The 25675-nt window shown below is 49.0% G+C and overlaps 12 protein-coding genes across 13 annotated transcripts; 7 read left to right on the top strand and 5 right to left on the bottom strand.

The window, feature by feature from the left end:
- Positions 1-1380: 1380 nt before the first annotated feature.
- Positions 1381-2954, bottom strand: FOXG_07473 (AAT family amino acid transporter; the record flags this gene model as incomplete). The annotated part of the gene is made up of 2 exons (XM_018386059.1): positions 1381-1862; positions 1913-2954. The coding sequence occupies 2 exons, from the start codon at positions 2952-2954 to the stop codon at positions 1381-1383; spliced, it is 1524 nt and encodes a 507-aa protein (XP_018243158.1).
- Positions 2955-4081: 1127 nt separating this feature from the next.
- FOXG_07472 (uncharacterized protein) lies at positions 4082-5175 on the top strand (the record flags this gene model as incomplete). Its single annotated transcript, XM_018386058.1, has 2 exons — positions 4082-4290; positions 4341-5175. 2 exons carry the CDS (start codon positions 4082-4084, stop codon positions 5173-5175), a joined length of 1044 nt encoding a protein of 347 aa, XP_018243157.1.
- Positions 5176-6720: 1545 nt separating this feature from the next.
- On the bottom strand, positions 6721-7260 carry FOXG_07471 (uncharacterized protein; the record flags this gene model as incomplete). Its single annotated transcript, XM_018386057.1, has 1 exon — positions 6721-7260. One exon carries the CDS (start codon positions 7258-7260, stop codon positions 6721-6723), a length of 540 nt encoding a protein of 179 aa, XP_018243156.1.
- Positions 7261-7903: 643 nt separating this feature from the next.
- FOXG_07470 (uncharacterized protein) lies at positions 7904-9400 on the top strand. Its single transcript, XM_018386056.1, has one exon. It carries the CDS (start codon positions 8114-8116, stop codon positions 8900-8902), a length of 789 nt encoding a protein of 262 aa, XP_018243155.1. The 5' UTR covers positions 7904-8113; the 3' UTR covers positions 8903-9400.
- FOXG_07469 (uncharacterized protein) lies at positions 7951-10809 on the bottom strand. The gene is made up of 4 exons (XM_018386055.1): positions 10122-10809; positions 9943-10072; positions 9453-9895; positions 7951-9399 (listed from the first exon to the last, which is right to left on the bottom strand). Exons 1-4 carry the CDS (start codon positions 10429-10431, stop codon positions 9086-9088), a joined length of 1197 nt encoding a protein of 398 aa, XP_018243154.1. The 5' UTR covers positions 10432-10809; the 3' UTR covers positions 7951-9085.
- Positions 10810-11791: 982 nt separating this feature from the next.
- On the top strand, positions 11792-13798 carry FOXG_07468 (uncharacterized protein). 2 transcript variants are annotated; one of them, XM_018386053.1, is made up of 5 exons: positions 11792-12475; positions 12521-12887; positions 12938-13055; positions 13106-13170; positions 13219-13798. In XM_018386053.1, exons 1-5 carry the CDS (start codon positions 12320-12322, stop codon positions 13608-13610), a joined length of 1098 nt encoding a protein of 365 aa, XP_018243152.1. In that variant the 5' UTR covers positions 11792-12319; the 3' UTR covers positions 13611-13798. The 2 variants fall into 2 exon arrangements, with proteins under 2 accessions (XP_018243152.1, XP_018243153.1); XM_018386054.1 differs by lacking the exon at positions 11792-12475 and having other exon boundaries at positions 12483-12887.
- A 173-nt stretch (positions 13799-13971) lies between these two features.
- Positions 13972-14668, top strand: FOXG_19489 (uncharacterized protein; the record flags this gene model as incomplete). The annotated part of the gene is made up of 2 exons (XM_018399710.1): positions 13972-14067; positions 14095-14668. 2 exons carry the CDS (start codon positions 13972-13974, stop codon positions 14410-14412), a joined length of 414 nt encoding a protein of 137 aa, XP_018243151.1. The 3' UTR covers positions 14413-14668.
- Positions 14441-15823, bottom strand: FOXG_07467 (seryl-tRNA synthetase; the record flags this gene model as incomplete). Its single annotated transcript, XM_018386052.1, has 1 exon — positions 14441-15823. One exon carries the CDS (start codon positions 15821-15823, stop codon positions 14441-14443), a length of 1383 nt encoding a protein of 460 aa, XP_018243150.1.
- Positions 15824-16593: 770 nt separating this feature from the next.
- On the top strand, positions 16594-19308 carry FOXG_07466 (uncharacterized protein). The gene is made up of 5 exons (XM_018386051.1): positions 16594-16749; positions 16799-16960; positions 17007-17688; positions 17734-17985; positions 18035-19308. The coding sequence occupies exons 1-5, from the start codon at positions 16655-16657 to the stop codon at positions 18971-18973; spliced, it is 2130 nt and encodes a 709-aa protein (XP_018243149.1). The 5' UTR covers positions 16594-16654; the 3' UTR covers positions 18974-19308.
- FOXG_07465 (uncharacterized protein) lies at positions 18959-21106 on the bottom strand. The gene is made up of 5 exons (XM_018386050.1): positions 20756-21106; positions 20635-20711; positions 20285-20560; positions 20068-20236; positions 18959-20020 (listed from the first exon to the last, which is right to left on the bottom strand). The coding sequence occupies exons 1-5, from the start codon at positions 21004-21006 to the stop codon at positions 19204-19206; spliced, it is 1590 nt and encodes a 529-aa protein (XP_018243148.1). The 5' UTR covers positions 21007-21106; the 3' UTR covers positions 18959-19203.
- A 271-nt stretch (positions 21107-21377) lies between these two features.
- FOXG_07464 (copper amine oxidase 1) lies at positions 21378-23722 on the top strand. The gene is made up of 4 exons (XM_018386049.1): positions 21378-21766; positions 21814-22387; positions 22436-22561; positions 22608-23722. Exons 1-4 carry the CDS (start codon positions 21432-21434, stop codon positions 23589-23591), a joined length of 2019 nt encoding a protein of 672 aa, XP_018243147.1. The 5' UTR covers positions 21378-21431; the 3' UTR covers positions 23592-23722.
- Positions 23723-24584: 862 nt separating this feature from the next.
- Positions 24585-25662, top strand: FOXG_07463 (uncharacterized protein; the record flags this gene model as incomplete). Its single annotated transcript, XM_018386048.1, has 3 exons — positions 24585-24630; positions 24689-25139; positions 25191-25662. Coding segments are annotated over 3 exons (969 nt in total), but the record flags the coding sequence as incomplete, so codon positions are not given.
- Between the last annotated feature and the right edge of the window lie 13 nt (positions 25663-25675).

Genomic DNA, 25675 nt, shown 5'->3' with positions numbered 1-25675 from the left:
GAAAGTGCTAGCTTTTCTAATCGTCATCGCTATTTCTCACGCTACAAAAGGACGGGGCGTTGGGGTTACAAAATATCCTTGTAATCTTACGTGGGTGCCTTATCTCTATAATTGAAACAATTGGTTCAACGATAGGGATCTTTGTCTCGGTTAGACACAAGACGCTTCCGATCTGCATAGACTTGAGCAAAGAGTACAAACTACGCAATTCAATCCATTGATCATCTCACTTATCGTTGATAAGCAAGCCATTTACATTCCTCCACATGCAAGCCACACGCGAGTCTGACAAGACTAAAAAAGAACGCCTCGCCACGCGGTTAGTGAGTCAGACGACACTTTTGGAGATAACCTTCCCGAGGTGGCTGAGATCTCGACAGAACTTCTCGAACCAATACCGCTGTTTCTAGCGCTTCCTCGGACGCCTCGGCTTCACGTACTCTTTGTGGCACAATCGGATGTGAGGAGCCGTTCGGTGCAAGGTGATACGAGTGATGCTCCGTTCAACGATAACAATAAGGTTAATGAGATCGGTTTCAAGGGCCCAGCCTCCCTCTTTTTTTTTTTTTTTTTCTTTTCTTTTTCTTTTTTTTTATTGCGACCGATTCATGGCTTCAGTGAGTTTTGCTGATCGCGCCACATGCTGACCGCTTTATTACTGTTTTCGCTATAGCCTCACTTTTTAACTCTTTGTTAGTCAAGACTTGTTAGGCTTCTACATCGCCAAAAAGTCAATTGAGCGCCTGTGACCGAGAAGAACTGACTTTTTGGGTACGTGTTGCTGTTCGTATTCAAGGTTTTGTTGCTCAACAGTCGATGATCTTCTGCCGAGCCGTGTTAGCGCCCGGCGCAAATAACGCATGACACTGTGCCACTATCCAATGTTGAATGGGACAGCAGAACAAAATTTATCCACAAAGTTGAGACTGACTCGAATAAAGTGCTCAAAGTTCAAGGACGTTAATTAAAGTTCAAAAAGGCCCCGAATTAATATAACTAGGTTACGGTTCGGAGTATTCTAAGCGAAACTGTACTTACAGATATACCCTGCAGTTTATCCACCAACCTGAGTCTGGCAGACAAATATTTGCCTTCGAGTCAATCTATCATAGACATTCTCAAAGCATTAATATTCAAGTACTCTATGCTGCCCCCTTTTACATATGACACTTGATTTTGAAATACTGACAATGTGTACACGTTTAATAAATGTAGAAATGAGGACCTTACAACTACCAAGATTGAGAACATAAAACCATGGGGGTTGATTTGTTAAAATGGTGAACAGTTCAACTACGAATCTTGTTCCACACTCGGTGAATAAAATCTCCTTTATCATCTCCCATTTCTACGCCGTCCATGTCCTCAAACACAAGGATTTCATCCAAGCCAGAGTGCAAGTCGACATCCGAAGGTGCCTTTACCCATGAGTCCTGCTTGTGCCAGAGCCTGTGACCAAAATAGAGCGTCAGGAAGATGGGAATACCGATTTAGGCTGTCAAGAATGAAGCGGCCGACCATTGTCCAGGGAAGAAGACTGAGAATCCATTCAGCAGCATCAATATGGACAAGAATACCAGACAACTGTATGCTGCGTATGGCTGGAGTCTTGACTGGAACGGCAAGTCTGTTACGCCCTGGGCCTTGCATGCCTTTCGGAACCTCAACAAAATGATACTGCAGCAGATCCAAGACGTAAAACCAGCCGTGTTCGCAAGGTTGATGAACCAGTTGAACACCTCGGATGTTGAAGAGGAAACGTTCAGATAGGCAAGTAGCCCAAAGATGGAGCTTGCCACTACCGCATAGATAGGGAGTCCCCAACTGGTGCATCGTTGGAAGATCTTTGGTGCGCTTCCTGACTTTGACAGAGAGTATAGAGACCGGCTTGACATATAGAGATAAGAATTACCCGAGGACCATGCTGATATGATAATGCCGGCATTGATGACGCTATCAAGGCTGCCGACACCGGCGGTTTTGATCGCAATGACCCAAGGGGAAGCTGCAGCACCATGTCCTCCGCTTGTGAGGCCTGGAGCATCACTACGGCAGATAATGCCAATTGCAAATGACCCCAGGATGTAGAAGGCGATCAGGCGCCAGATAAATGTCTTGGCTGCGCGAGGCAAGTTCTTTCTAGGTGCTCTCATCTCTCCACTAGTCAGCACGATCAACTCTGGCCCAAAGTTGAAGGAAAAGACTGAGAATGTCAAAGCGTAGAGAAACCCCCAGAAGCGACCAGCGTCACCATGTGCCAGATACTCGTTCATTGCGCCGTGTTTCCAGTACCGGAAACCAAGCCTATCGTGTGAAGGTCCTCCGCCGAGGCAGAGCACTACTGATAGGATTAAAAGTCCAACAAGCATGATTACCTTGACAGACGCGAACCAGAATTCTGTCTCGGCGTAGACTCCCACTGGCGATAGGTTGAGAGCAACAATGACAACAAGCATAATGGTGATCCACGCGGCAGTAGGTGCCGCGTTTGGCCAGTACTCAATGACCAAGGCAGCGGCAGTGATTTCATAGGCAACAAGAATGCCAAAGGAGTAAAAGTAAAGACATCCCATAGCAAAGCCAAGGCTCCTGGAGACGAAGCGAGAGCCGTAGTAGGCCATTGACGATCCAGCTACTGGCAAGTAGGCGCTGACTTCAGTTGTTGCGGTAATCATGCCGTACACGACGACGCATATGAGGGAGTATGCTAGGAGAACACTGACAGGCCCGGAGGTTGCGAGGGCTTGGCCGATGCCAACGAACAAGCCGGTACCGATGGTACCGCCAATAGCAATCATTTGTGCATGGCGAGATTTGATGTTTCGCTTCGTCTCGGTTCGCTGGAGAGTGCTTATCTCTGTGAGACCTTCAGCATACGTGCTGGGGTCGGTATCATGGGGGCTGAGGGGGTCAGGGCCCTTTTTCTCCTGGCGGTTGTCCGGTTGGGCCAACATGGTTATGGCTGGGTCGGAGTCCGATTCCGTTGTTCAAGAGAAGAAGGGAAAAGTTATAGAGACCTAAGCGTGTGATAACAGATTTACTATTTTAACATCTAAACAAGCATGAGAGAATAGGTGGCAATCAGGAGATTTGGTTCAAGGGTATTATAGCTGGTATTTAATCTGGAGCTTTCCCATATCCTTATCCCCTTTCCCCGCAAACTGAATCCGGGGTAGAGGATCGGTTTTGAGCCGTTCTAGGTACACCCCCTCGATGATAAGATGTCATGATACGGCGACCGTCACCCTGGGGTAGCATAGCTATTTTGTTAGGGCCAGGGCAATGTATTAGTGGAGGTCCTGCGACCAAGCGTCAAGGAATGTCTCTATCGAACGAAGAGGTACGAAAGATTTACGTGTGTTTATTTCGCTCGTTCGGTTTATCTCTCACTTTCATCACTGCTAGCAATAGAGTCGCTTGGCTATTTCTTCGCAAACTGTCAGGTCCTCGGGACGCTATTTAGGTGACGACCATACAATAGTTCCTGTAGCAAAGAGTCTTTAAGTACCTTGTACACAGATTGCCAAGCGCAAGCTGAGGATGGCTGATTTACTATACTACATGAGTGGGATCTAATGTGACCTGACTCAGAGAATAGCGTTTACATCTGCCCGGATGAGTTCCATCCCATGTGGTGTACTTACTCGTCTCATCTCCGAAGTTTCTGATGCAGATATTCCAGGGGTGTGACGGGTCCAAGCCATCGTATCCGTTTGGCACGGCTTTGGGCCGTGTCCCATACATGCTGGTGGCTTTGCGGATGACGCAAGCAGGCATAGATGTGTCTATAGCTCGTGACCTCGATCTCGAAGCGCATGGGAGAGGGCTGCCCAGGAGAAGATGTTATCCATGAAGACACAATGAGTCCTAGCTCAACCGTGACTGTGAGCCATTCACACACTTCTTGATGTGGGAGCTTCTCCCAGGCTGCCTGGGGCAAGCCCGTTCAGGGCCTCAAAGTTCTCGTCACTGTAGACAACAGATGCCTGCGTTTCTTTGAGAATTGAACCAGTATTTATCAATTTACTTTAGAGGAATGTCCATAAAGATTCTCTCGAAATGCCTGCTGAGATCGCATGGCATGGGATTCAAGGGTGTGATCTTGACATATGCTCGGGAAGTCGTCATTGAAGCTTCCGGGGAGCAGGAAGTTGGTGTCGGAGTCAAGGAACTCAAAGAAGAAGGCATTCCGGCGCAAGAGCCAACTTACGATGAAGGAATTGAAGCATGGCGACAGGGCGTCCCGGAGACCGCTTCCATGCTTGAGAAAGGTGACTTCTTAGCACTCAAGTAAGTTCAACTCTAACATCCTTTTTCACATTGACACTGACAATATCTAGGTTCACTGGAGCTGGAATTGGAGTGATGGAAGCATTAAAAGACCAGACCCCTCTTCCGAAGCAGATGCAGGATACTCTCGATGCCATCTGTCAAAGGGCTATAGAGCGAAAGGCGGACATCCTCATCGACGCTGAACAACAATTCGTGCAGCCTGCGATTGACGGCATTGAGCTCAGCCTTATGCGTAGATACAACCGGCAACAAGCAATCGTTTACAACACATACCAAGCCTACCTGAAGTCGACACCATCCACCCTTCTTGGCCATCTTCACTGTGCCAAGGATGAGGGCTTTACCATTGGTGTCGAGCTGGTACGAGGCGCTTACATGAACTCGGAGCCACGGGGGCTCATCCACGACACAAAGCAGCAGACCGATGACTCGTACAACAGCATTGCAGAGGGCCTGCTGCAGCGTCGATACAAGGATCTCGGACCTGAAACTACTAGCGGCTTTCCCAAGGTGGACCTGTTCCTCGCCACGCACAACAAGCAGAGTGCGCTGCACGCCTACCAGGTGCAGCAGCAACGCGCCGAAGCGGGATTGCCATTGACCAAGGGTCAGTATGGGCAGCTTCTCGGCATGGCAGATGAGGTCAGCTGCACGCTGCTCCAGCTCGCAGCGGACCCCAGGACGAACGTCCCCGCGTCTCCGGATGCCTGCAAGTGCTTGAGTTGGGGAACTCTGGGAGACTGTATCTCATACTTGTTCCGTCGGGCGGTGGAGAACAGAGACGCCGTTTCAAGAACAAAGGTCGAGTACCATGCTTTGAGAAAGGAGGTCTGGAGACGACTCAAGAAGGCAATTACGTTTGGAGTAGCCGGTAGATACTAGGCACACAAATAACGCCAACAACGATCCCCATCTTTTGGTCTGGTTCTTGACCGTGGTCTTCTGCCGGGATTGTGAGTTGATTCACAAGTCACAAGACTTTATACGCCCCTGTTGGGAAAAGAAACTTGATCCTTCAACTGTTCTAGCACTACTGTATGTTGCTCAGTAACCACCTTCGTCATGATGGCGCCGCAGATTTTCGATATCGCATAACAGTAAAATGAGAAAGATGACATCGTCTCGAGGTGGTAGAAGCAAGACTTCCGTCTGGCCCAGTCAAATTTAGGTCATCAATATGTTCATTCTCTGACTCCTTTCCTTTACATCTGCCTTGATGCAATGAATGGTGCAGACCCCGGTCGTTGGTTGTCGCAGGGGACACAGAGTTAGGATTCTCATCCTTGACGGAAGCGTGATATCGGACTTGAGCCGAGAGTGTGAGTCTCTAGTACTGATTTAGGTTGAAGCACCAACTTGTAGCTATCGGTTAGACTCCGACCAGCCAGGTCCTCTTTGCCGCATTAAACTTAGAGTAGAACTATTCTTAAAAACCACTTGTCAAATGAAACGTCGGATAATTGACCGCGCAATCCCGATAGTCCATAGATATTGCAGTCAGCTCAGTTGTCGTGTCTATCGCCGCTATCTCTATGTACGGCGTTCTTTGTCGTCAGGAGACTAGCAAGAGGAATCGAGAATCCAGACATACTGAGGTTGATCACCAAGTTGAAACCTCGGAGGCCTTCAATGGTCTGACGGATAAAGAGAAGCCATCATTCCGATATGTCTATTAGGCATTTCTCGGGCCAGAACGTGTCTCTACAACTAATGTATGGCGTAAAGGATTGTCGCCTGTTGTCTTTTCTCTGAAAACTAACACCGTGGTGGCTTTTTAGGTGGAGGCTTATATTGTAAAAAGGGTGTAGTCCCTTCGTCAAGTGTGTTAGGAGCCTGAAGCTTAGTCTCAAGGCCAGCAATTAGTTATATAGATTATGTAACCCAATATTCATGTTGAAAAATTCGAGACTATAGGTAAGTACAGACGGCTTGCTTATTCTAATGCTATCTTATAAGCCATTGGTATACCGATTCTATCCATGCATACGGCATGCAAGTAAGGCACGCGATGCAAGCATCAGCTATCAGGTCTATAAATACAAAATAATAATCTATTAAATATAGTTTAGGTAGTATATTAACTGCCTATATAATTACCTCGGGTAAGCTTTTAGCCTATATAAAAACATCTAATATATAAAGAGAACTTTAGATATATTCCCTAAGTGATAAAAAGGCTATCTTTAGTCCCTATTATGGCTCTAACTTAATATTAAAAATACTTCAAAACTACTCCTTAATATACAGGTTTTAATAAGAACTCTCATTAGTTGAGGCTATCAGGGACCTGATACCCTGGCATATATCAATAACTTCGTCATCAACACAGCTGCAATGTCTACAGCTAAAAGAGCCGCCTATTTTGGCTCAATCCATCGTCAACAAGGCCACAAGGGAGCATACAGCATGCAATGCTACGTAATGAGCCTAGACGGTTTCCATCTTCCCTTCAAAAGGCATTGATAGGATGTCCTCTCTACAAGCCTCAATAGCTCCTGAGACCAGTTGACCTAGCACAACAGCCAACTTGACCGGAGACTCATCAAATGCATGTGGCTCGCCCAGAATGTTCAGGGTTCCCACTATGGCACCAGTCGCATTGTTCCGAACAGGGGTGTTCAATACACTCTCACAGCCAATTGTAGACAGGAATTCCCACTCAGAAAAGGATTTCTTGATTTCCTCAATTGACTGGCCATAGAACTGCTTGCCATCTTGAAGAACCTGGTTCGACCACGCACTCTGTGTCACCTTTTTCCGCGCACTGAGAGGCTGGACGTCGTTGCGCGTGGTGTAAAGACGACACGTGGTACCAGTGGCCTGATCGTAGACAGAGATGGTGAAGAGCTGGTTGGGGAAGATGGTGCTGACGGCCGTGTCGAGAGCACGCCAGATGTCTGCTGCGGGGCTGTTGGAATTGGTCTCTTTGGCGACGTCAATGATGAGATTCAGGTGGGAATCAGCCATTGTGGTGGCCATCTAAGGAAAAGTCGAGTGGGGAGAGACCAGAAACTACTATGATGGAATAGAGGATGCTGTGAAATCGTGATTGAATGTTCTTGGTCAGGCTAATTGGTAGCTTTGAAAGAGGCAACAAAGTGTCAATGGAAAGATAGGATTTCGATATACTAGACCTAGAGACTACCAGCTTGGGTTTGCCTCACCGAAAATGAACCATAGCCGTCAAAGTCGGTGGTTCGGTTCTGATCCGATAGGTCAAGGGGCGGGTGAATTCCGAGGTCTTCAGAGCAAACCACAGGCTGCTGTCGGGTAAGCATGTGTAAAGGTTTCCGACATGGAATCTGGATTATCGCCGATTAATAAAACAATAAAGTTGGGTAGGTTAAACTTTCACTGCGGAGTGTCTATTGTAACATGCTTGTCGGGAACTCAGTCTCGGTCCAAAACATGCAGCCGTGAGGACGTCTGAGGGACTAATAAATACATCGTAGGAAACGCCTAGTTGTCGCCATCGCATGACCCCCAACTCGTATCAATACTGACGAATAACAAATAAAACATCCTCTGTCGTGTCAAGTTACCGACTGAATACATCAGGTTGCACACATGCCGACAATATTCAGCCAATCAGAGGAGCGCCATGCGCAGCACTCTCCGCCTTACGTCAACGCCTGGATGCCTACTTTCTCCAACTCCCGTAAACAAAAACACCACGCAACCTCCACTTCAAGCGCCGACTGATAAATTCCAATCTCAGGCATCGCTATCCTGTTCAGCTTATTTACTGCTACCTATAAAAAGCGACGCGCTTAACCCGTACAGCGCTATAGGCCCGTTAGCCGCACCTCCGAGAGTCAAGATGGCAGTCTATCACAGTCCCGAGGGCAGAAAGTTCTTCGTCCCGCTCGAGAACAACCCCCAGGTCTTCACCAATCTGGCCCACGACCTAGGTATGGACCCCAAGCTGGCGTTTCATGATGTCTACTCCCTCGACGAACCGGACCTCCTGGCCATGGTGCCGCGACCAGCACATGCCCTCATCTTCATCACGCCCTCTAATGCCTACCACGCCGTCGAGGCTGAAGATGTGGCCGCTGGCAAAAGAACGCCAGCTCCTCCTGACCGGAAGACCTACTCAATGGAGGGTTTTGACGACCTTTATCCAACAGACGGCGCGCCCCCGGTACTCTGGTTCCCCCAGACAATCGGCAACGCCTGCGGCATGGTCGCTCTTGTCCACGCCCTACTCAACGGATCCTTGCGCGAGCGCCTCGTGCCCGCGTCGCCTCTGGCAGGACTCCTCGACAAAGCTCTCGCCCTGCCCTTACCCACTCAGCGCGCGGATCTGTTGTATAACTCAGCCGTGCTGGAGGAAGCACACAGCAAGGCGGCAGCCAGAGGCGATACAGCGGCGCCCAATGCCGAGGATCCTATCGGGTATCACTTCATGGCCTTTGTGAAAGGGATGGACGGGAATCTCTGGGGGCTGGATGGAAGCTTTGGCGGGATGATGTGCTACGGACCTGTGAGCGAGGGAGAGGATATGCTAAGTAGCAAAGTCTTGGACATTGGGGTACGGCGTTTTATTAACGCAGGAGAGGGGAGCGCCGAGTTTAGTATCATTGCGCTATCTGAGAGGGAGGATTAAGCTTGCCGTTGGTAAATCGATGAGGCTTATCCTAGTGCCGAACTGCTACTACTCTTGTTTCCTGGGGCTACTGATACGATACAAGAATCAGAATTTCTTTGCGGATACTCGAACTAGCAGATATCTCTTTACTCTTGATTGTGATTACATGCCGTCTTTGATGGACGTTCTTTCGTCTTTAGCTCATGCAATCTCTGCCTCGATCAGCATCTCATACTGCTGGGGATCAGGCCAAAACTTAACAATCTTGAGCCCAGCCCCCGTCAACAATTCCTCCCATTGACTCTTTGTTCGCTCTGAAGCTGAAAGAAGGGACATCATCTGAACATCCATGGTAGTCTGACTGATACTAGCTCCAGTTGGTGGTAGCACGATATCGTAAACGAAGAGCTTAGAGTAACCCTTTGTCATAGCATCTTTGGTGTTCTGTAGAAGTTGAATTGCTTGAGCATCGGGCCAGTCGTGAAGAACAGCGTGCATGAAGTATGCCCGACTCCCTACACTTGAGTTAGTACTTGAGATCACAGTGACCTGGAATGAAGAGACTTGCCCTTTACTGGCTGAGGCTTGAAGAAATCATGAGCCATAGCCGTAATCTTCTCATCAACATCCGCCCGCTCAATAATCTCCGGTAAATCCTGCAACACCAAAACGCCCTTTGGCAAATCCGGCCTGGCCTTGAGAACATGCGAGATATCAATACCCGTATTGCCTCCAACATCCACAACCAGCGGTTTGCTAAGATCAGCACCCTCGATCAAATTGCTAGGATCGTAAATCTTAGTCCAGGGTGTCTTCCAAGATGTCCAAGCCTCCATGTGTCCTGTGAAGGCTTCATAGTACTCTGGACTCTTCTGAAGACGACCGAAGAAGTTGAGGCCGTCGGGATCGCTGCCTGCGTAGTTGTTGTCTTCTGCTGCTGTGGGGACTTTGTAGCCTATTTTGGCGAGGTATTTGGGGAGATTTTGGCCAGCTGAGATGTACTGGTAGGTTCTGAGTTTCGTTAGTTGACGTATTGGTTTTGTGGTTGAGAGACTTACGCTGCTTCGAGGGAGGCTCGGACCTTGGTACTTTCATCACCAATGGCGTATGAGAATGGTGTGGGTTTGAAGGTGTCTACACCTGCCTCCTCAACCACATAAAACGCAGCCAGGAGACGGAACAGACGTCCTAAACGCACGTAAGCTTCGAACAAAATGACAGGAATATGACAACTCACGCAACAAGTTTGGCTCAACATCCCTCCCAGTCAACTTAACCAAGTCATCGATCGTCTTCTTTCCTCCACCTTCCTTGGTCCAAGCCTTCCAGATTCCTAAATCAATTGCAGTCTGCAAAGCCGCAAAGACAGCAGGATGTTCGAAACAAAAACCCCATGCTCGTTCATATGGAGTTTCGACTCTTGCTAGCAAATGACGCGCAGCTGCACGGACGCGGAGACGCTCGACTTCATCGCCGCCGAATTGACTTGGGCTTACAGCATCGAGGGTGGCGATGACGTCGTTTGTTGAAGGACCAACTGAGCCCATTGTGAGAAGTCAGGTACAAGAATGTGAGTATGTATGCTTTGGGTGGAGTCGAAAAAGAAAAGAGAATTTGCAGATTTGTGATAGAAAATGAGATAGCTCGCTTGTATAAATAAGTTCATGATTCATAATGAGATGTCTTCACTTTGACTAGTGATTCAGTTGATGTGGGAGAGCCCTGCTGCCCCTTACCGGGATACGAAGTTGGTGCGGAGGGGTGTCCCTTTGAACGCTATCTCCTCATGACTTTGTCCAATGCTGGATTTGTTATAAGTTACCTTGCAGAAAATAGCAGAGCTGTTGGTACAACAGGTACCTGATATCGTTAGTTTAATCAGTACTAAAGGGGTACCCCTCCGCCCTCAAGGGATAAAGGGAGTTTCTACGGATATCAGCTGTGAATTGGCCTAAGAGAAGTTCAGTATTAAACTTAAGCATTGTTATTATAATATACCCGATATTCTCGTAGCATTCTCTGCTTGATAATGCAATGCATATCATATCAGGCACCAGTAATGTCCGTGCTGCCACTTAACAAACAAGAGGATGAACTGCTTCTCATAATGATATGTCAACTGATGGTGGACGGATTGTTGCCTCATTCGCTGTTGGCTCACTATGCAACAGGGTCGCTTAGCTAGTTCATGCTAGGATGTGAATCCCACGAGGAACGCGGGATTCTTCGGGTAATTCTTCGCGTTGTGGATCCACTGCCAAACAACCCGAAGTATTGAGCCTCAGCTCACCCTCGAGGGTGCTAGAGATGAGCTGTTGCTGTAACATAAATGAAGAGGAATATGTGATGGGCTCCGAGTCAAAGGACATGCAAGATCCGGTCGCCTCATGGTTACCTGCAGCAAGCACGCCTACAACCGTTGACCAATGCTTTTGCACGGTTGACCTAACGGCGGTTGACCCGTAATTAACGGCCCCGGAGAAATGACGCGGTTCATAAATGCAACGTTGAGCCGCGATCATCATATCCGTCGTTGTATAAGTGGATCTACCTTAGCCTCGCCTACAGAGAGAAACTCTGATAATCCTTTTTATTGAATCCTTGCATCGGAACCGCGTATCAAGGTTTGGAGATGCGACCATTCTACAGTTCCTTAACATCAGCGGTCAATGTTACTCTGGCGGTTTCGCCGTTGTTAGTGGAGTTTTCACTGTCAGATATCATATAATGCAGTTGGCTGACAACGTGGCGAATCATAGGACCGGAGGAACATCGTTCCCGGTCGGAGGAGAAAAAGCAACAAGAGCAACCGTTTGATGAGTGAGTGGAGACAGTTCATTGTCTCGGCAAATCCTACGGATGACGGCAACTGAAGAGAATTAATGGACGGCAGAATTCCTTGCAAGACTCTTGCATTAAATGTGGTAAAGTTTGTTCATGCAGCTGTCCAAGTACTCAGGTTCCGCGAGAATGTAGACTCTCGCTGTGAAAGGCTTTTCCAGGTCTATCATATATGACATACCACGAGACAAGAGGAAACAAAGCCCGCATCAACCAACAGTCACGCCATGTTTCTCCTCGTTTCCAGATTATTACCAACAAAACTCGCTACCGTTATACAACCACTTATTATTGGTCCATCTCCAAGTTTGTCTCTCGCGTGCCAGAGACACCATGTCGCCAACAAGGGTTTTCGCGTAGATCTCGTCAGAACAAAGGATAGTTAACAATCCTCCTTAGCCATGCATTGAAACGACCTAGGGAGTGATCCTTCGCTCCTTTTCCTTTTCCCGGGAAGATTCAGACGCACCATACTCGGCTGTTGGACACGTGTGATCAGGGGCACTGGTGAGTCTCACTTGGAGCCGATAAGGTCATGAGTTCCACAAGAACCACTCCAGCTTTTTGTTCTTTTTCTTTGTTATCAACGCAATCATGGAGAGCTACTACGGAGGCTTGGGACCTATGCTCAATGCAGTGCTATGGGTTCAAGTAGTTATCTTTGCAATCTTTGTTGGACTGAGATTATACACGCGATCTCAAATCCTGCACTCTGTCGGAGCAGATGATTATCTCGTCGTGATCGCATTGGTATGGCCTTCATACGACTCCATCATTTGTACTAATAATCTACAGGTTTTCCAGATCATCTACTCCGCCTTCGTAACAGCCGGTACAAAATACGGTCTCGGTCGAAAATTCGCAGACATTGGCAACCCCGATGCATACTTCCGAGCCGTCGAGCTGGAGATTTACAGCCAAGTAGCAGGGCTAATGGTAATCGGCCTAGGAAAATGCGCAGTTGGTATCTTTTTACTACGCATCGTACGGAACAAATTCCAGAAAGCGTTTATCTGGGCATTTCTCGCGGGAACGGTGTTTATCACGCTGTTTTCTAGTATTGTTGTCGTTGTGCAGTGTGATCCGGTTCAGCGGACTTGGGATCGACGGGTGCCGGGGACGTGTTGGATTGACTTCTCCAAGGTCGGCTTGACTGTTGGATGTGAGTATCTCTAGTGATTTGGTGAGTTGGAGTGTTGCTAATGTGCGCAGCTTGGTTTGTCGTCGCGGACTTTTGTTTCGCGATTCTTCCGTGGTTCGTGATATGGGAGCTCAACATGAAGCGCAAAGAGAAGATCACTGTCGCGTGCGGTCTAAGTCTTGGTATTTTGTAAGTCATCACTGTGATAAACTATGAACTCCTCGACTGACGATGATTAGTGCTGGTATCTGCGGCATCGTACGTACAGTCGCTCTCAACGGGTTGAACGCCAGTGAATACATTTGTATGTCCCTTCGTCCCCCACCAATTATTCATCTACTCACGTTTACAGACGACACAGTGGATATGCTCATCTGGTCCGCGACCGAAAGCACCGTAACAATAATGTGCTCCTCCATCCCCGTCCTCCGCCCTCTCTACGTCCGCTTCCGCTACGGCAGCTCCGGCGACAGCTCCGGTGCAGCAAGTTCCTACAAACTCCCCATGTACGGCAATTACAGCGGTCGAAAATACGGTAACAGTTCAATGCCTGGCACAGAAGCAATTAGCGGGAGCGGACCATCAAACAGAACAGTTATTGCGTATAATGCAAATGCCAGTGACGAGAGCATACTGCGCGATACAAAGACTCAGAATAATATCAGCGGGATTAGAAGAACAGATGAAGTGTCGATAAGTTATGGAAAACAAGACGCTAGAGAGCGGGTTAGCGAGTGGAAGTAATAGCTACTTGGAGAAATGTCAAAACATGTGAATATGGACTCACAGTATTTCCTCTCTCGCCCACCATCCTAAGTAGTCGCTGCTTTAGCCTGAGCCTTCCCTGAGTCTAACCTAAATCTCGGTTGAGCCGAAGTCCTGATGCCGCTTTTCTGCCCCTTGCAATTAATAAAATTAGAACAGCCCTACCCACACTACGGTGACCCTCAATGCGACAAGCCCAGGCTTTCCTTTCAACCTTGTTGCGTCTGGCGCACTTCAACGCCTGAGTTGCTAAGTTGCTGCCACGAGGTCTTTCGCTGCATCAGCCCATTGCCTTCCCCATCCAAGCCTTATTTTGCCCCTGAAAGGACCTCTTTGCACCATGCCACGACCTAGAAGGCTGTTAGTGATCATGGAGATTTCACTCCAGCCATATTTAATGCAGTACGTGCTTGTCATTCAGTTGTGTCTTGACCAGGTATATCGGGCTAACGTAGACATTTAGGTTCTTGAGGAGCTGTGCCACGAGGCGGATATCTTCGAGCAGGCTGGTCTAATTCCTGTCATGGACCTCTGCATCGCGGCTCTCAAGTTTGACAAGCTCCTGACGGATGAGCTCGTTGCCGAAATTAAGTCTGCTGTAGCGCCACTCGAGAACGTTCCAGAGGAGCAAAAGGACTGGCATCCAGGCACCCATCACCAAATACTCGACCTTGTTCACCGTGAGGGTATTAGGGATGAACTCATGGAGGAGAGGGACGCTAGAGTGAAGGAATTCGATTCGGAGTTGATTAGTGTCGAGTATAGGTTCTGCGAGCACTAGCCTATCTTGGGTTTTGATCTCGTTACTCTCACTTCCTCTTGGGTCCCTCAATCCTATCTGTACCCATAAACTGGTGCAACACCTTCGGCAACCTCACAATCCCCTCCTCCCCATCCCACCCAATCTCCAACAACGCCGCCAAAACCTTGGGCACCGCCAGCACCGTCCCATTTACCGTCCACGGGAACCCTAACGTCCCACCCCCCGCGTCCCTCATCCGCGTCGCCAACCGTCGACTCTGGTAATCCGTACAGAAACTCACAGAGGCGATCTCCCCCCAGCCAGCTTCTTGGATGTCGTCCGGTGTTTTACCCACGGCGCGGGAGGGGAAGAAGGCTTCAATGGCGATTTTACGGGTTTCTCTAGCGCTGAGGTTGCGGACTGGCATATCGAGGACACGGCATGTAAGGCCAAGGGCGCCGAGTATATCGGTTTGGATGTCGACCATTTCGTCCAACATGTATTCCATCTCTTCCTTGTCTGGCTTCGTCCAGGCAAATAACTCCACCTTGGTGAGCTCATACACTCTGTACAGTCCCTTCGTATCCGCTGCTCTCGCCTCAGCCTCAGGCCTATAACATCTTGAAGCAGCGACCCTTTTAAGCGGCAACTCCGACTCCGAAATTATTGCGTTTGCCTTCATACCAGCCAATGCAATATCGCTTGTCCTCGTCAGACTTATCTCGGGCACACCCCTTATCTTATCCTTCTCATCCTGCGCAATGTGATAAACCTGCTGCTCACCGCTACTATCACGAGGTTGAAACTCGCAAGCTGCGGGGATGTGGGAGTAGACTAGGGACGGGGGCGAGACGGGAGTCCAGCCTTGGCGAGTTGTGAAGGCGAGAGCGTAGGAGACGAGGGCTTGTTCGAGTAGGGCGCCGGCGCCGACGAGGTAGTACCACCCGCTGCCGGAGGCGGCGTCAGCGGAAGCAAATTCGATGATCCCAAGCTGCGTTCCGATGTCGACATAAGAAATTGGCTTCCCTTTGCTGTCCTTGATCTGAATAGTCTTTTCATCGGCGTTGACATAGCAGAGAACCTCAAACTCGGCCCCTCTCGGCGTCTCCTTACTTGTAATATTTGGCAACGCCAGCGCCAACTCCTCTATCTTGCTCATAACATCCCCCTCTTCCTTCTCAACTTCAAGAAGCTTTGTCTTAATCTCCCTCGCTTCCTTCAGCGCCCCCTCAACGTTCTGACCCTCTACTTTTAGCACTAGAAGCTGCTTCTGTAAAGCATTCGCGCGTTCACGTAAAGATTTCGCATCCTCCTGCAAAGCCTGGTGATAGTCGATGAGCTCGATGATGCGGGATGGGTTGGAGGCGAGGTTGGGGTAGTTTCGTGAGAGGCAGGTTTGCGCGTAGAGATCTGCGTTATTGCGGATATGGCATATGTCGAGGGTATGCATTGCGGCGATTGAGGGGCGGTAGGGGGAGGAGTAGGATCTAGTGGTTGGGATGCGAGGTATACGCTTGCATCGCGGGCATTTTATTATTATGCGATTCATTTTAGGTCGTTGCGGTAGAAACTTGGTAGTAGGTGAGGTTAAGAGTATTATGAAATTTCAAGGTTATATACATATTACCTTAGCGCTAGTCTAGCTGTAAGGACATAGCGCTTTTTTCTTTGAAGTTTTATAGAGGCAAGTCATCGCTAGGCAGCCGTGCACAAATGACCTGCGAGTGGGGTAAACATAGTGTTAAACAAGTGCTGGAGTATAATGTGCAAGTAGGGATGCTTAAGATTACGCGCCAAAATGGCAAACCCTTTCAGGGACAGATTTTAACGGAAAATAATATGAAAATACGGCAACGGTTCAATGCCTGGCACAGAAACGATCGGATGTAGCGGACTATTAAACAGAACAGTCATTGCGTATAATGCAAATGCCAACTCAAAATGATATCAGTGGTATTAGAAAAACAGATGAGGTATCGATAAGTTATGGTGCTAGAGAGAGGATTAGTGAGTGGAAGTAATAACCACTTGCAGAAAGGTCCAAACTCTATTTCTTTCTGTACGATAAGAAGTGCTAAAGAATTGATAAGGCGTAGATCAGCAGGGCCTGGGCCTCAAATCAGCTGGCATCAGTTTTGGTCTAGTGGAATATCTTGATAAGCGAACCCCGGATAGAAATAATTACAGGCAGCCCCGCCGTTTTCCTTAGTGACCTTGACACTACAACACCCCGTATTTCATGAGTCTCAATCAGCAACACGCGACACATAAGGAATGACTCATGGATCCTGGTCGCAAGAGAATCGGCTCAATCGCAGAGTCGGCAACGTCCTCTAATCAGCGGAGCAAACGCGCCAAGTACGCGCCTGTAGCCTGGTACGCGACCATCCCTGATTATCTGAGATATACTAACTGACTTTGTTAGCAATGAGTGCAAGAAGAAGAAGCTCAAGTGTGTGAGAGAAGAGGGCGATGAGATTTGTAAGAGATGTGATGTGAATAAAGTTGAATGCGTCTTTGCTCCTACCGCCCAACCAGCGAAAGAAGATACTGAACCATCGCGAAGACGCTCAACTCAAGAACCTCCGTAAGTCTCTCACTCATCTCACAAGTTATCGCTAACATATAATCAGGACAGACGTCACATCTCTAAGCCAACAGGTCATCGCCCTCCAAAACCAAGTCAACGCCCTAACATCAGCCCTGCAAGACGTATCCCAGCGTCTCCCCCAAATAACCCTCTCCTCCACAAAGTCCACTCCCCAAGGCCACCCCTCCACCTACCGCAAAGACATCCGCAACGTACACAACGAGCCGCGCGAGCCTCAATTCGTCGGCCCAACGCGCTCAGCGTATAGTTTCCAAATCGCTGAAAACTCCCTCACAGGCATGGGTATCGAGCCGAATGCTACGGGTACAAGCACGCCCGCTGAATCGCCGAGTGAGACTGAGCCTGTTGTTGAGAGTGAGCGTCTTTCGCCGGGGATAGAGGATGTTGAGATTCTGCCGAGTTTGGGGATTACAGAGGTTCAGAGGCTGTTGGATGTTTATAATGAGGAGATTCAGAGCGTTTATCCGTTCATTGATGTTAATGAGTTATCGGGAAAGGCTGTTTCGGTGTTTCAGACGCCGATGGAGAATACACTTAAGGATGTGCAGGCTATCAAGCTGGCGGTTGCTACGTCTGTTGCTATTGAGGCGCAGGGGTTGAATAATATCAGCAAGAGGTTGATTGATGATGTCGAGCCTGTTATTTGCAGGGTATCAGGCGAGGCGTTTATTGACCTTCAAGAACTTCAACTCATGATCATGCTGGTAAGTCCATTCTTCACTCTCCTTACAATTATTGACGACGTTTAGAGCATCTACTGGTTTCACTGTGGGGAAGACCTCCTCGCCTGGAGAGCCATCGGCAACGCCGGTCGCGAAGCCCTAGAAATTGGCCTCCACCGCCGAACTTCCCTCTTTGAGAACTTCAAAAACCCTTCAGAACGAGATTTAGCAATTCGTTGTTTCTGGTGTGTATACATCCTAGACCGAAGGTGGAGTTATGGCACTAGTCTATCATTCGGCATTTCGGATCGGGACATCGATCCCCAATGTCCAGAGCCAGTGAGTTCCCCTCATATACTAAGGACAAGCGTATACTGACGATTGAAAGAGTGACCAGCATCCATATCTTCGATGCATGGTCTCCTACGCCAAGTTATGCTCCAAGGTCTGGGAGGATCTACCACTTGATTCTTCACCGTTCATGGTTCCAAAGGATAAAGTCGACTTTTTTGACTTTTTGACGCAAAAATGGATTCACTCTATCCCCGATGATTTACAGCTTGTTTACCCTCGACTGTCACAAGCTCCGCGTCATCAACCTCGAGTTCTACAGCGCTTAAGAACACTGCTCTACCTACGAGGGAATTACATCCGAAACTTGGTTCTGCGACATCATGTCATGAGTGCTGAGAACTTACGCTCCGACATGCAAGGTGCTCAACTCGTCGTCAGTCTCGCACAGGATACGATTCAAGTTCTAGTCAACTTGAACGAAACAAGCGACATCTACGCCCGCCAAAAAGCAACATTTAATTATTTCCTTACAGGCGCTTTGGCAACAATCCTTCTAGCAGTATGCCACGGCCCAGATGTCTTCGCCGATCGGTGCCGACAAAGCTTCCAAGACGCCGTCCGTCTTTTGAAGAACATCTCTCAGCACGGACAACTCGGTCGACGACTTTGGCGCTCACTAAAGGGGACGATTCATCGCGCTTTATCGCTAGAGTCACCGATTACACCAACTGGCAACACGGCACTTGCAGAGATTCTGCAACAAGAAACGCCAGAGGTACGACAGCAGCAGACACTTGTTCCTACGAACTGGCCGAGAAATAGTGTGGGGAATAATTTTATGGATGAGAATATGGCGGATATGTTTGGGTTGGAGACGGATCTACTGAATTTGTTTAGTGCGTTTGAGCAGGACAGTATGTTGAGGCCGGCGAGTCAGGTCAATGGGCTCGATCAGGGAGCTGCTGCGTTGCCGGATCAGAATGTGGGTGTTGTGCAGGGTGATGACTTGAGTCGGTTCAATGGGGGTTTCTAGAGGCCACGGTTTGATGGAACTTGTCGGGGACCAGACTGTAGCAATATGATCGAAGCATGAGTGTATCAAAGAGCGTGTCCATTGCATAAGTATCTCGTACATATTTAGTCATGTCCCAAGTCCCGTCTGATCCCATGGTAATATCGTGTCAAACCAATCTGTTGTCCGACCATGACACGCAGTTTTTGAAAACATGCATCTCGCCGACTTTTTGACTACCACTATCCAACTTATTTCTCATGAACTCCATCACGAAGACCTTCAACAACGTCGAGGTCAACGACAGGAACCTCAAACTTGTACTTCCCACGGAACACATAGTATGCAATGCCAGCAAAGAGCCATCCAGCCATGACAACGATGGAGTAATTCATGTTTTGCGGTGTAACTGGCATAGCAGATGGGAAAGTGCTAAAGATGACAACGACAGTAATCCATATCAAGCTAATAACGTTGGCAGCTGGGCCAGCGATATGTCCGAGCTTGAAAGGACCGAAGCCATTGGAGGTTTGAAGACCCTTCCTTGCAAAGAGCATGGCGATGATAGGGAATGCATAGCTGACATACATGCCAATGATTGACATGGAAAGAATGGCATTGAAGGCAGTGGTGTTGCCAAGGTAGATAAGACCAAGCAGCATCTGAAGAACAGTAACAACCACGACAGCGTAAACAGGAATCTGAAGACGCCTGTCGACCTTGCTGAGCTGCTTGTCAAACGGTGTTGACTTATCTCTCGCAAAAGCCCACAACGTTCTTGACGTAGAAGTGACACCCGCGACAGTCGCTGCAACAGCAGTGCAGGTAATGATGACAGAGAGAACAGTGCAGCCCGCTTGACTCTTGGTAGCGTCAAGGAATATCTGCATGAAGGGGAAACCCGTGGGTGTTGCGAGAAGTTTCTCGAGGGGGCCGGTTGAAAAGAGAAAGATGATAACATAGACAAGACCCATGAGACCGTTGACAGTCACACTACCGACCATAGCGAGAGGAACATTACGGCTGGCGTGGGGCATTTCTTCTGCTAAGTGACAGGCGGCGTCGTATCTGTGACGGTCAGATGATGGAAGGATAAATGGGAGGGGACGACATACCCGAGGAACGGATACACGGCACTCAAGAGGCCGACGAGCCAAGAGACGCCATCGTTAGACCAACCACTAGAGTTGGTGACTTCTGTAAAGACAAAAGAAGCCGAGTTCTTAGGTGCCATAACACCAAGAACGACAACAATTGTGACAAAGCCGATGACATGAATGGCACCTAGACCCGTCAGTTCCGAACAACCCTCCACGCTGGACAAGTACTTACCAGACACGGTATTAGTATACGGCAGAAGTCTGTCCCCCCAAATATTAAGAGCAAGAGCATAGACAAGAACAAGCCAGTAAAACAACATGCCCTGCCACCGCTCAGGAACATACGTCTCGTTATTCACAATTATAAGAGCCTGCATCTGCAGCCCAGCAGCAAACGCAGCAGACGATGTGAGAACAACCTGTCCGCCAATGCTAACCCAGCCTGTAACCCAAGACGCGGTCGATCGAATCGAAGCGGGCGCAAGGGCTGCTACCCAATGGTATTGACCTGGAGTACCATTCCGAAGCGTTAGTCTCGAGCTAAAAGGATGTGTCCAGGGCTAGAGTGAAGAGTTTACTTACCTCCAGCTGTAGGATAAATAGAAGCGATCTCGCCGAGAGAGCTAGCGATGCAGATTGAGCATACTGCTGATAATAGACTGATCATGTTAGCGGTGCTTGTTTCTGGGGGAGGGAGACGGACTAGTTGTAGAAGAGACATGGTGCTCCGCCGGTAATGAGAGCTGTAGCGACGACAGAGGATAAAGCTTCCCATGTCGCCATGAGACAAACGCATAGAGCACAGAGAGAAAAGAGAGAATACTGTCTTCGAAGTTCCTGCGTATGACCCAGCTGCGCAAGACGCAGGGCATCATCGCTCGAAACTCCGATATCACCCTCAAGACTCATGGCGTCTTTATCAACAGCCACGTTATATTTCTCAAGCTCGCCCATTTTTTAAAAAAAAGGTTAACAATGTTTTATAGTCAAATTCGTCTCTTTTCAGTTTTATGGAGCTATGGAAAGCACGGAAATGTCGTCTCTATAAACCGTCTTGATAAGAGAAAAGAGATATCGGCGCACCCCTGCTGGCATATCACATCTTGATCAAAACACACGCTAAACAGGGGCCGTATCAAGAACGCGGGGAAATCTAACTTAGTTTTGCTTTACAAGCTGCGTTATCCTTGACCAGGGTATTGATAGTGGGGAGATAAGCAAGATTGTGCTTCCGCGTTCCGAGAAGCGTTCCGAGTGCAACGCTCGGAACGACACCTTCCGGGGGGTACTATTTGACAGCTGCGAAACATCACATTTGCTGCTGACTCTGATTGAACCAACAAACCCCATTCCATTGTCTTTAGTCTTTTTTGTCCAACATGGCTGCACCACATCCTCTCTCTGCCCTCTCAGCGCGTGAGACTAACCTTGCACGCGACATCGTCAAGGCGTCTCACCCCGGTGCGCTGCTGTTCTTTAGACAATCGTATCTGTTTGAGCCGCCCAAGGAAGAAGTCCTCAGGTTTCTTGAGCTTGAGCATTCAGGTGCTCTGACTACTTCTTCGCCGAGACCTGATCGCTGCGCGCAGGTTTTCTACGATGTCATTGGTGGAGATCAGAAGTCGCAGTACTATGAGTCTGTGGTTGATGTTACGAAGCGGAGTATCGTGGCGCAGGAGATTATCAGCGAGGAGCACCAGGCCAGTCTGACTACGTAAGTCCCCTATCACCCTATATGCTGTGACTGAGCTGATTAGTTAGTGCCGAGTTTGATATTGTGGTTGAGTCTTGCAAGAGATCAAAGATGTTCCAGGATAAACTGAAGGAGATCAAGCTCCCCGAGGGTTTCGAGACAGTCATTGAGCCCTGGCCCTACGGTGCACCAGACCTAGATGATGGCAACACCCGCTACTTCCAAGCCCTCGTCTTTGCGCGTGATGCTCGCAAGGGCCAAGACTCCAACTTTTATGCTTACCCCATGCCCTTGATCCCCGTCATGGACGCAGCGACCAAGGAGATCATCCGCATTGATGAGCCCGCTACGGGCGGCAAGGGCGATAGTCTCACAGACAAGACCTACGCTACTGGGGCTATTGATCACTGCCAGTCTGCTGAGTATGTTCCAGAGCTTTTGCCCAATGGGACAAGGAAGGATTTGAAGCCCTTGATGGTTGTGCAGCCGCAGGGACCTAGTTTCTCCATCACAGAGGGGAATCTTATCCAGTGGCAGAAGTGGAGAATGAGGGTAACGTTTAATCCTCGGGAGGGTGCTGTTATTCATGATATCCGCTATGATGGACGGCCTGTTTTGTACAGATTGAGCATCAGCGACATGGTAAGTTTACTGAGAGATACTTACTAGAGATGAAACTAACATTTGCAGACTGTTCCTTATGCTGATCCTCGTCCCCCATACCATCGCAAGCAAGCTTTTGACTTCGGTGACGGAGGTCTTGGCCACTGTGTCAACAACCTCACTCTCGGCTGCGACTGTCTCGGCGTGATCAAGGTATGCTGCACCATAAACTCAGACGATTCATGACTAATAAACCCAGTACTTTGACGGTGTCCTCACAGACGCAGACGGCACTGCGCAGGAAAGCAAGAACGTCATCTGTCTCCACGAGCAAGACAACGGCATCGGCTGGAAACACACCGACTGGCGAACTGGCCGCGCCGTCGTGACACGCCGCCGTGAGCTCGTTATCCAATTCATCATCACCCTCGCCAACTACGAGTATGTCTTTAACTACAAGTTCGACCAAGCAGCCGGCATCGTCGTCGAGGCCCGCGCCACAGGCATTGTGTCTGTCGTCAACATGGACCCCGGCAAGACAGCCCCCTGGGGAAACATCGTCAGCCCTGGTGCCCTCGCCCAGAACCATCAGCATGTGTTTTGCGTTCGTATTGATCCCTCAATCGACGGTAATGAAAACACTGTTGTGCAGGAGGAGAGTCTTCCGTTAAGAATGGATAAGAGCACAAACCCTAATGGAAACATGTATGAAGTGCGCCAGACGCATATCACCACCTCTCAAGGCATCGACGCAGCTCCATTCAACAACAGAGTCTTCAAGGTCCAGAACCTGAACAAACTTAACCGCGTATCGGGTAAACCAGTCGGTTACAAGATCACACCCCCCGCAACACAACTCCTCCTCGCCGACCCCAACAGCACACAAGCCAAGCGTGCCTTATTCGCCAAGAAGCACTTCTGGGTGACAAAGTACAAGGACCACGAGTTCTTCGCTGGCGGGCGGTACACGCTCCTCAGCAAGAGTGAAGTTGGCGGTGTGAGCGACGCAGCTGATCGATGCGACGACGTGTTGAATCAGGACGTTGTGTGCTGGAGTGTCTTTGGACTCACGCATAATCCTCGTGTTGAGGATTGGCCTGTTATGCCGGTTGAGATGCTGCAGTTGCATATCTCGCCTTCGGATTTCTTCACGGGGAATCCGGCGCTTGATGTTCCGTCTGATAAGGATGTTGCGTCGAGATTGACTTCGGGATGCTGTAAGGAAGAGGGTCCAAAACTGTGATTATCATCCTTTGATTGTGTTGATTCATTTGGCATGGCATAAATTGTAAATCAGTGTTTGCATTATTTTAGCATGAATGAGATTTCTTAAGACAACTGCCGGCTGCTGCTTGTACCATGAAACGATTCCGGTAGTGAACATGTTGAAACAAAACATTTGTAAAATCTTTGACCTCTTACCCTGTAGTCGTGACAAATTGATTGCGGGTCTGACGCCAGATGATCATCCGCAAGATACACCACTAACTCAAATCAAGTTAGAGTTAACTACCCGTCTGTTCTACTGAGGCTTATCCTTGGCAAATAACTGTCACCTCGGGATAGCTACATTGCTTTTTCCATGCATTTATCGTCACGGATCTCGGCCTTTCTACCTTGGCGGCCAACTACCGACTCGCCAAGACCACTCCAACGTCCTCTGTATCGCGCGGATCACGGGCCGCTGGAGATTACGGAGATATTGCCTGACCCTTGATTGACCTGTCCCCATCCGCGTGATTTATTTCGTCCACTAACTCCGCGATATCGGAATCGCCACTGCGGTTCCGACACCATAACCGCGGCCCAATCGGAAGACTCATCCCTCTCCATCTGCTATGCACGCAGTGCGGCTCCTGCTGAATAGTGGCACTTGACACTACATCGTCGTATAATCCTTTCTTCAACTGAAACAATTAAAGTAGGGCAGTGGATAAATTATACGTAAGATATGGAGATGATCTGACTGCGGTGAAGTAATTACTAAGAACGAGGAGGATTTTGTGAGACCCTGGATTATGCATAACCCCTCATGTAACATGGTCAGTGCTATTCCGGAACATAACATCCTAGATTCCGAGTGGAATGGTTGTCGTAATGTACATAAGTAATATGCATGCGGTTTCACTGCGCCCTTCTCTTCTCTTGCCTGCCTGTTATCGATTTCTCGCTGTCTGATAAGATCTTGATAAGTGGATATTATTATTGTTTTATACCCGAAATACACAAACTCAATATGGCGGAACTCACAATCACCGGCTCAGGTGGTCGAAAGATCACACGTACGTTACACTCATGAATTGCCATTACGTGTAGTTACACAATTACTGACTCTTACAGTCCCCACCGGCCTCTTCATCGACAACACCTTCACCCCCGCAGAAGCCAACAAAACAGTCACAATCGAAAATCCCACTACAGCCTCCCCCATCGGCGCCGTCTCCGCGGCCCAGACCTCCGACGTCGACCGCGCTGTACTATCTTCACGCAAAGCATCAGCGACTTGGAAGACTACACCTCCTCAGGAACGACGTCGTCTGTTGAATAAGCTAGCTGATCTTATTGAGCGCGATGTTCAGGACTTTGCGTCCATTGAGGCTGTTGATGCTGGCATGCTGTATAACATGTCCATGGGGATGAGTGTCCCGCAGGCAGCGGAGACGTGTAGATATTTTGCGGGATGGGCGGATAAACTCGATGGGCAGAGTATTGACTATGAGAGTGGTCTTGCGTATACCAAGAGAGAGCCAATTGGTGTTTGTGCGGCTGTTGTTCCGTGGAATACTCCTCTGTAAGTTATCTCCCATCTCACCCTACTACATGTCAGTGCTAACAATTATAGCATGATCACTTCATGGAAGCTAGCTCCCGCTCTTGCAGCCGGCAACACCCTCATCATCAAAACACCCGAGCTCGCCCCTCTCTACGGCCAAAAACTCGGCCAGCTCATAGTCGAAGCCGGCTTCCCCCCCGGCGTGGTCAACATCCTCTGCGGTCTCGGCACCGTCGCAGGCCAAGCGCTCGCCGACCACAGCGAAGTCCGCAAGCTCTCCTTCACCGGCAGCGTCGGCGTCGGGCGCACCATCCTGGCCAGCGCCGCAAAGTCTAACCTCAAGCGTGTGACCCTCGAGCTCGGCGGAAAAGGCCCCAGCATTATCTTCTCCGACGCTGACTGGGAGAACGCGCTCATGTGGTCTACTATGGGAATCACTATCCATAATGGTCAGATCTGCGCGGCGGGGAGTAGGATTTATGTGCAGGAGGATATTTATGATAAGTTCGTAGCGGAGTTTTCGAAGAGGACCAAGGATGCTGTCATGGGCCGAT

This window comes from Fusarium oxysporum, chromosome 4, assembly GCF_000149955.1.
Source record: "Fusarium oxysporum f. sp. lycopersici 4287 chromosome 4, whole genome shotgun sequence".
Taxonomy (NCBI): Eukaryota; Fungi; Ascomycota; class Sordariomycetes; order Hypocreales; family Nectriaceae; genus Fusarium; species Fusarium oxysporum.
Note: the sequence above shows the minus strand (reverse complement) of the source record. Positions and strands in the feature narration are given on the sequence as shown.

What these genes read in the sequence shown, in the direction of transcription:
- FOXG_07466 (XM_018386051.1), top strand. Translation starts at nt 16,655, where the DNA reads ATGGATCCTGGTCGCAAGAGAATCGGCTCAATCGCAGAGTCGGCAACG. An exon ending in AAGTACGCGCCTGTAGCCTG is followed by an intron (nt 16,750 to 16,798) that starts GTACGCGACCAT and finishes TGACTTTGTTAG; the next exon opens with CAATGAGTGCAAGAAGAAGA. An exon ending in TTCAACTCATGATCATGCTG is followed by an intron (nt 17,689 to 17,733) that starts GTAAGTCCATTC and finishes GACGACGTTTAG; the next exon opens with AGCATCTACTGGTTTCACTG.
- FOXG_07468 (XM_018386053.1), top strand. Translation starts at nt 12,320, where the DNA reads ATGGAGAGCTACTACGGAGGCTTGGGACCTATGCTCAATGCAGTGCTA. An exon ending in ATCTCGTCGTGATCGCATTG is followed by an intron (nt 12,476 to 12,520) that starts GTATGGCCTTCA and finishes AATAATCTACAG; the next exon opens with GTTTTCCAGATCATCTACTC. An exon ending in GGTCGGCTTGACTGTTGGAT is followed by an intron (nt 12,888 to 12,937) that starts GTGAGTATCTCT and finishes TAATGTGCGCAG; the next exon opens with CTTGGTTTGTCGTCGCGGAC.
- FOXG_07470 (XM_018386056.1), top strand. Translation starts at nt 8,114, where the DNA reads ATGGCAGTCTATCACAGTCCCGAGGGCAGAAAGTTCTTCGTCCCGCTC.
- FOXG_07465 (XM_018386050.1), bottom strand. Translation starts at nt 21,006, where the DNA reads ATGGGCGAGCTTGAGAAATATAACGTGGCTGTTGATAAAGACGCCATG. An exon ending in TATTTATCCTACAGCTGGAG is followed by an intron (nt 20,561 to 20,634) that starts GTAAGTAAACTC and finishes ATGGTACTCCAG; the next exon opens with GTCAATACCATTGGGTAGCA. An exon ending in GTATACTAATACCGTGTCTG is followed by an intron (nt 20,237 to 20,284) that starts GTAAGTACTTGT and finishes TGACGGGTCTAG; the next exon opens with GTGCCATTCATGTCATCGGC.
- FOXG_07469 (XM_018386055.1), bottom strand. Translation starts at nt 10,431, where the DNA reads ATGGGCTCAGTTGGTCCTTCAACAAACGACGTCATCGCCACCCTCGAT. An exon ending in CGAGCCTCCCTCGAAGCAGC is followed by an intron (nt 9,896 to 9,942) that starts GTAAGTCTCTCA and finishes AACGAAACTCAG; the next exon opens with AACCTACCAGTACATCTCAG. An exon ending in CAAGCCTCAGCCAGTAAAGG is followed by an intron (nt 9,400 to 9,452) that starts GCAAGTCTCTTC and finishes ACTCAAGTGTAG; the next exon opens with GGAGTCGGGCATACTTCATG.
- FOXG_07464 (XM_018386049.1), top strand. Translation starts at nt 21,432, where the DNA reads ATGGCTGCACCACATCCTCTCTCTGCCCTCTCAGCGCGTGAGACTAAC. An exon ending in GATTGAGCATCAGCGACATG is followed by an intron (nt 22,388 to 22,435) that starts GTAAGTTTACTG and finishes TAACATTTGCAG; the next exon opens with ACTGTTCCTTATGCTGATCC. An exon ending in ACTGTCTCGGCGTGATCAAG is followed by an intron (nt 22,562 to 22,607) that starts GTATGCTGCACC and finishes TAATAAACCCAG; the next exon opens with TACTTTGACGGTGTCCTCAC.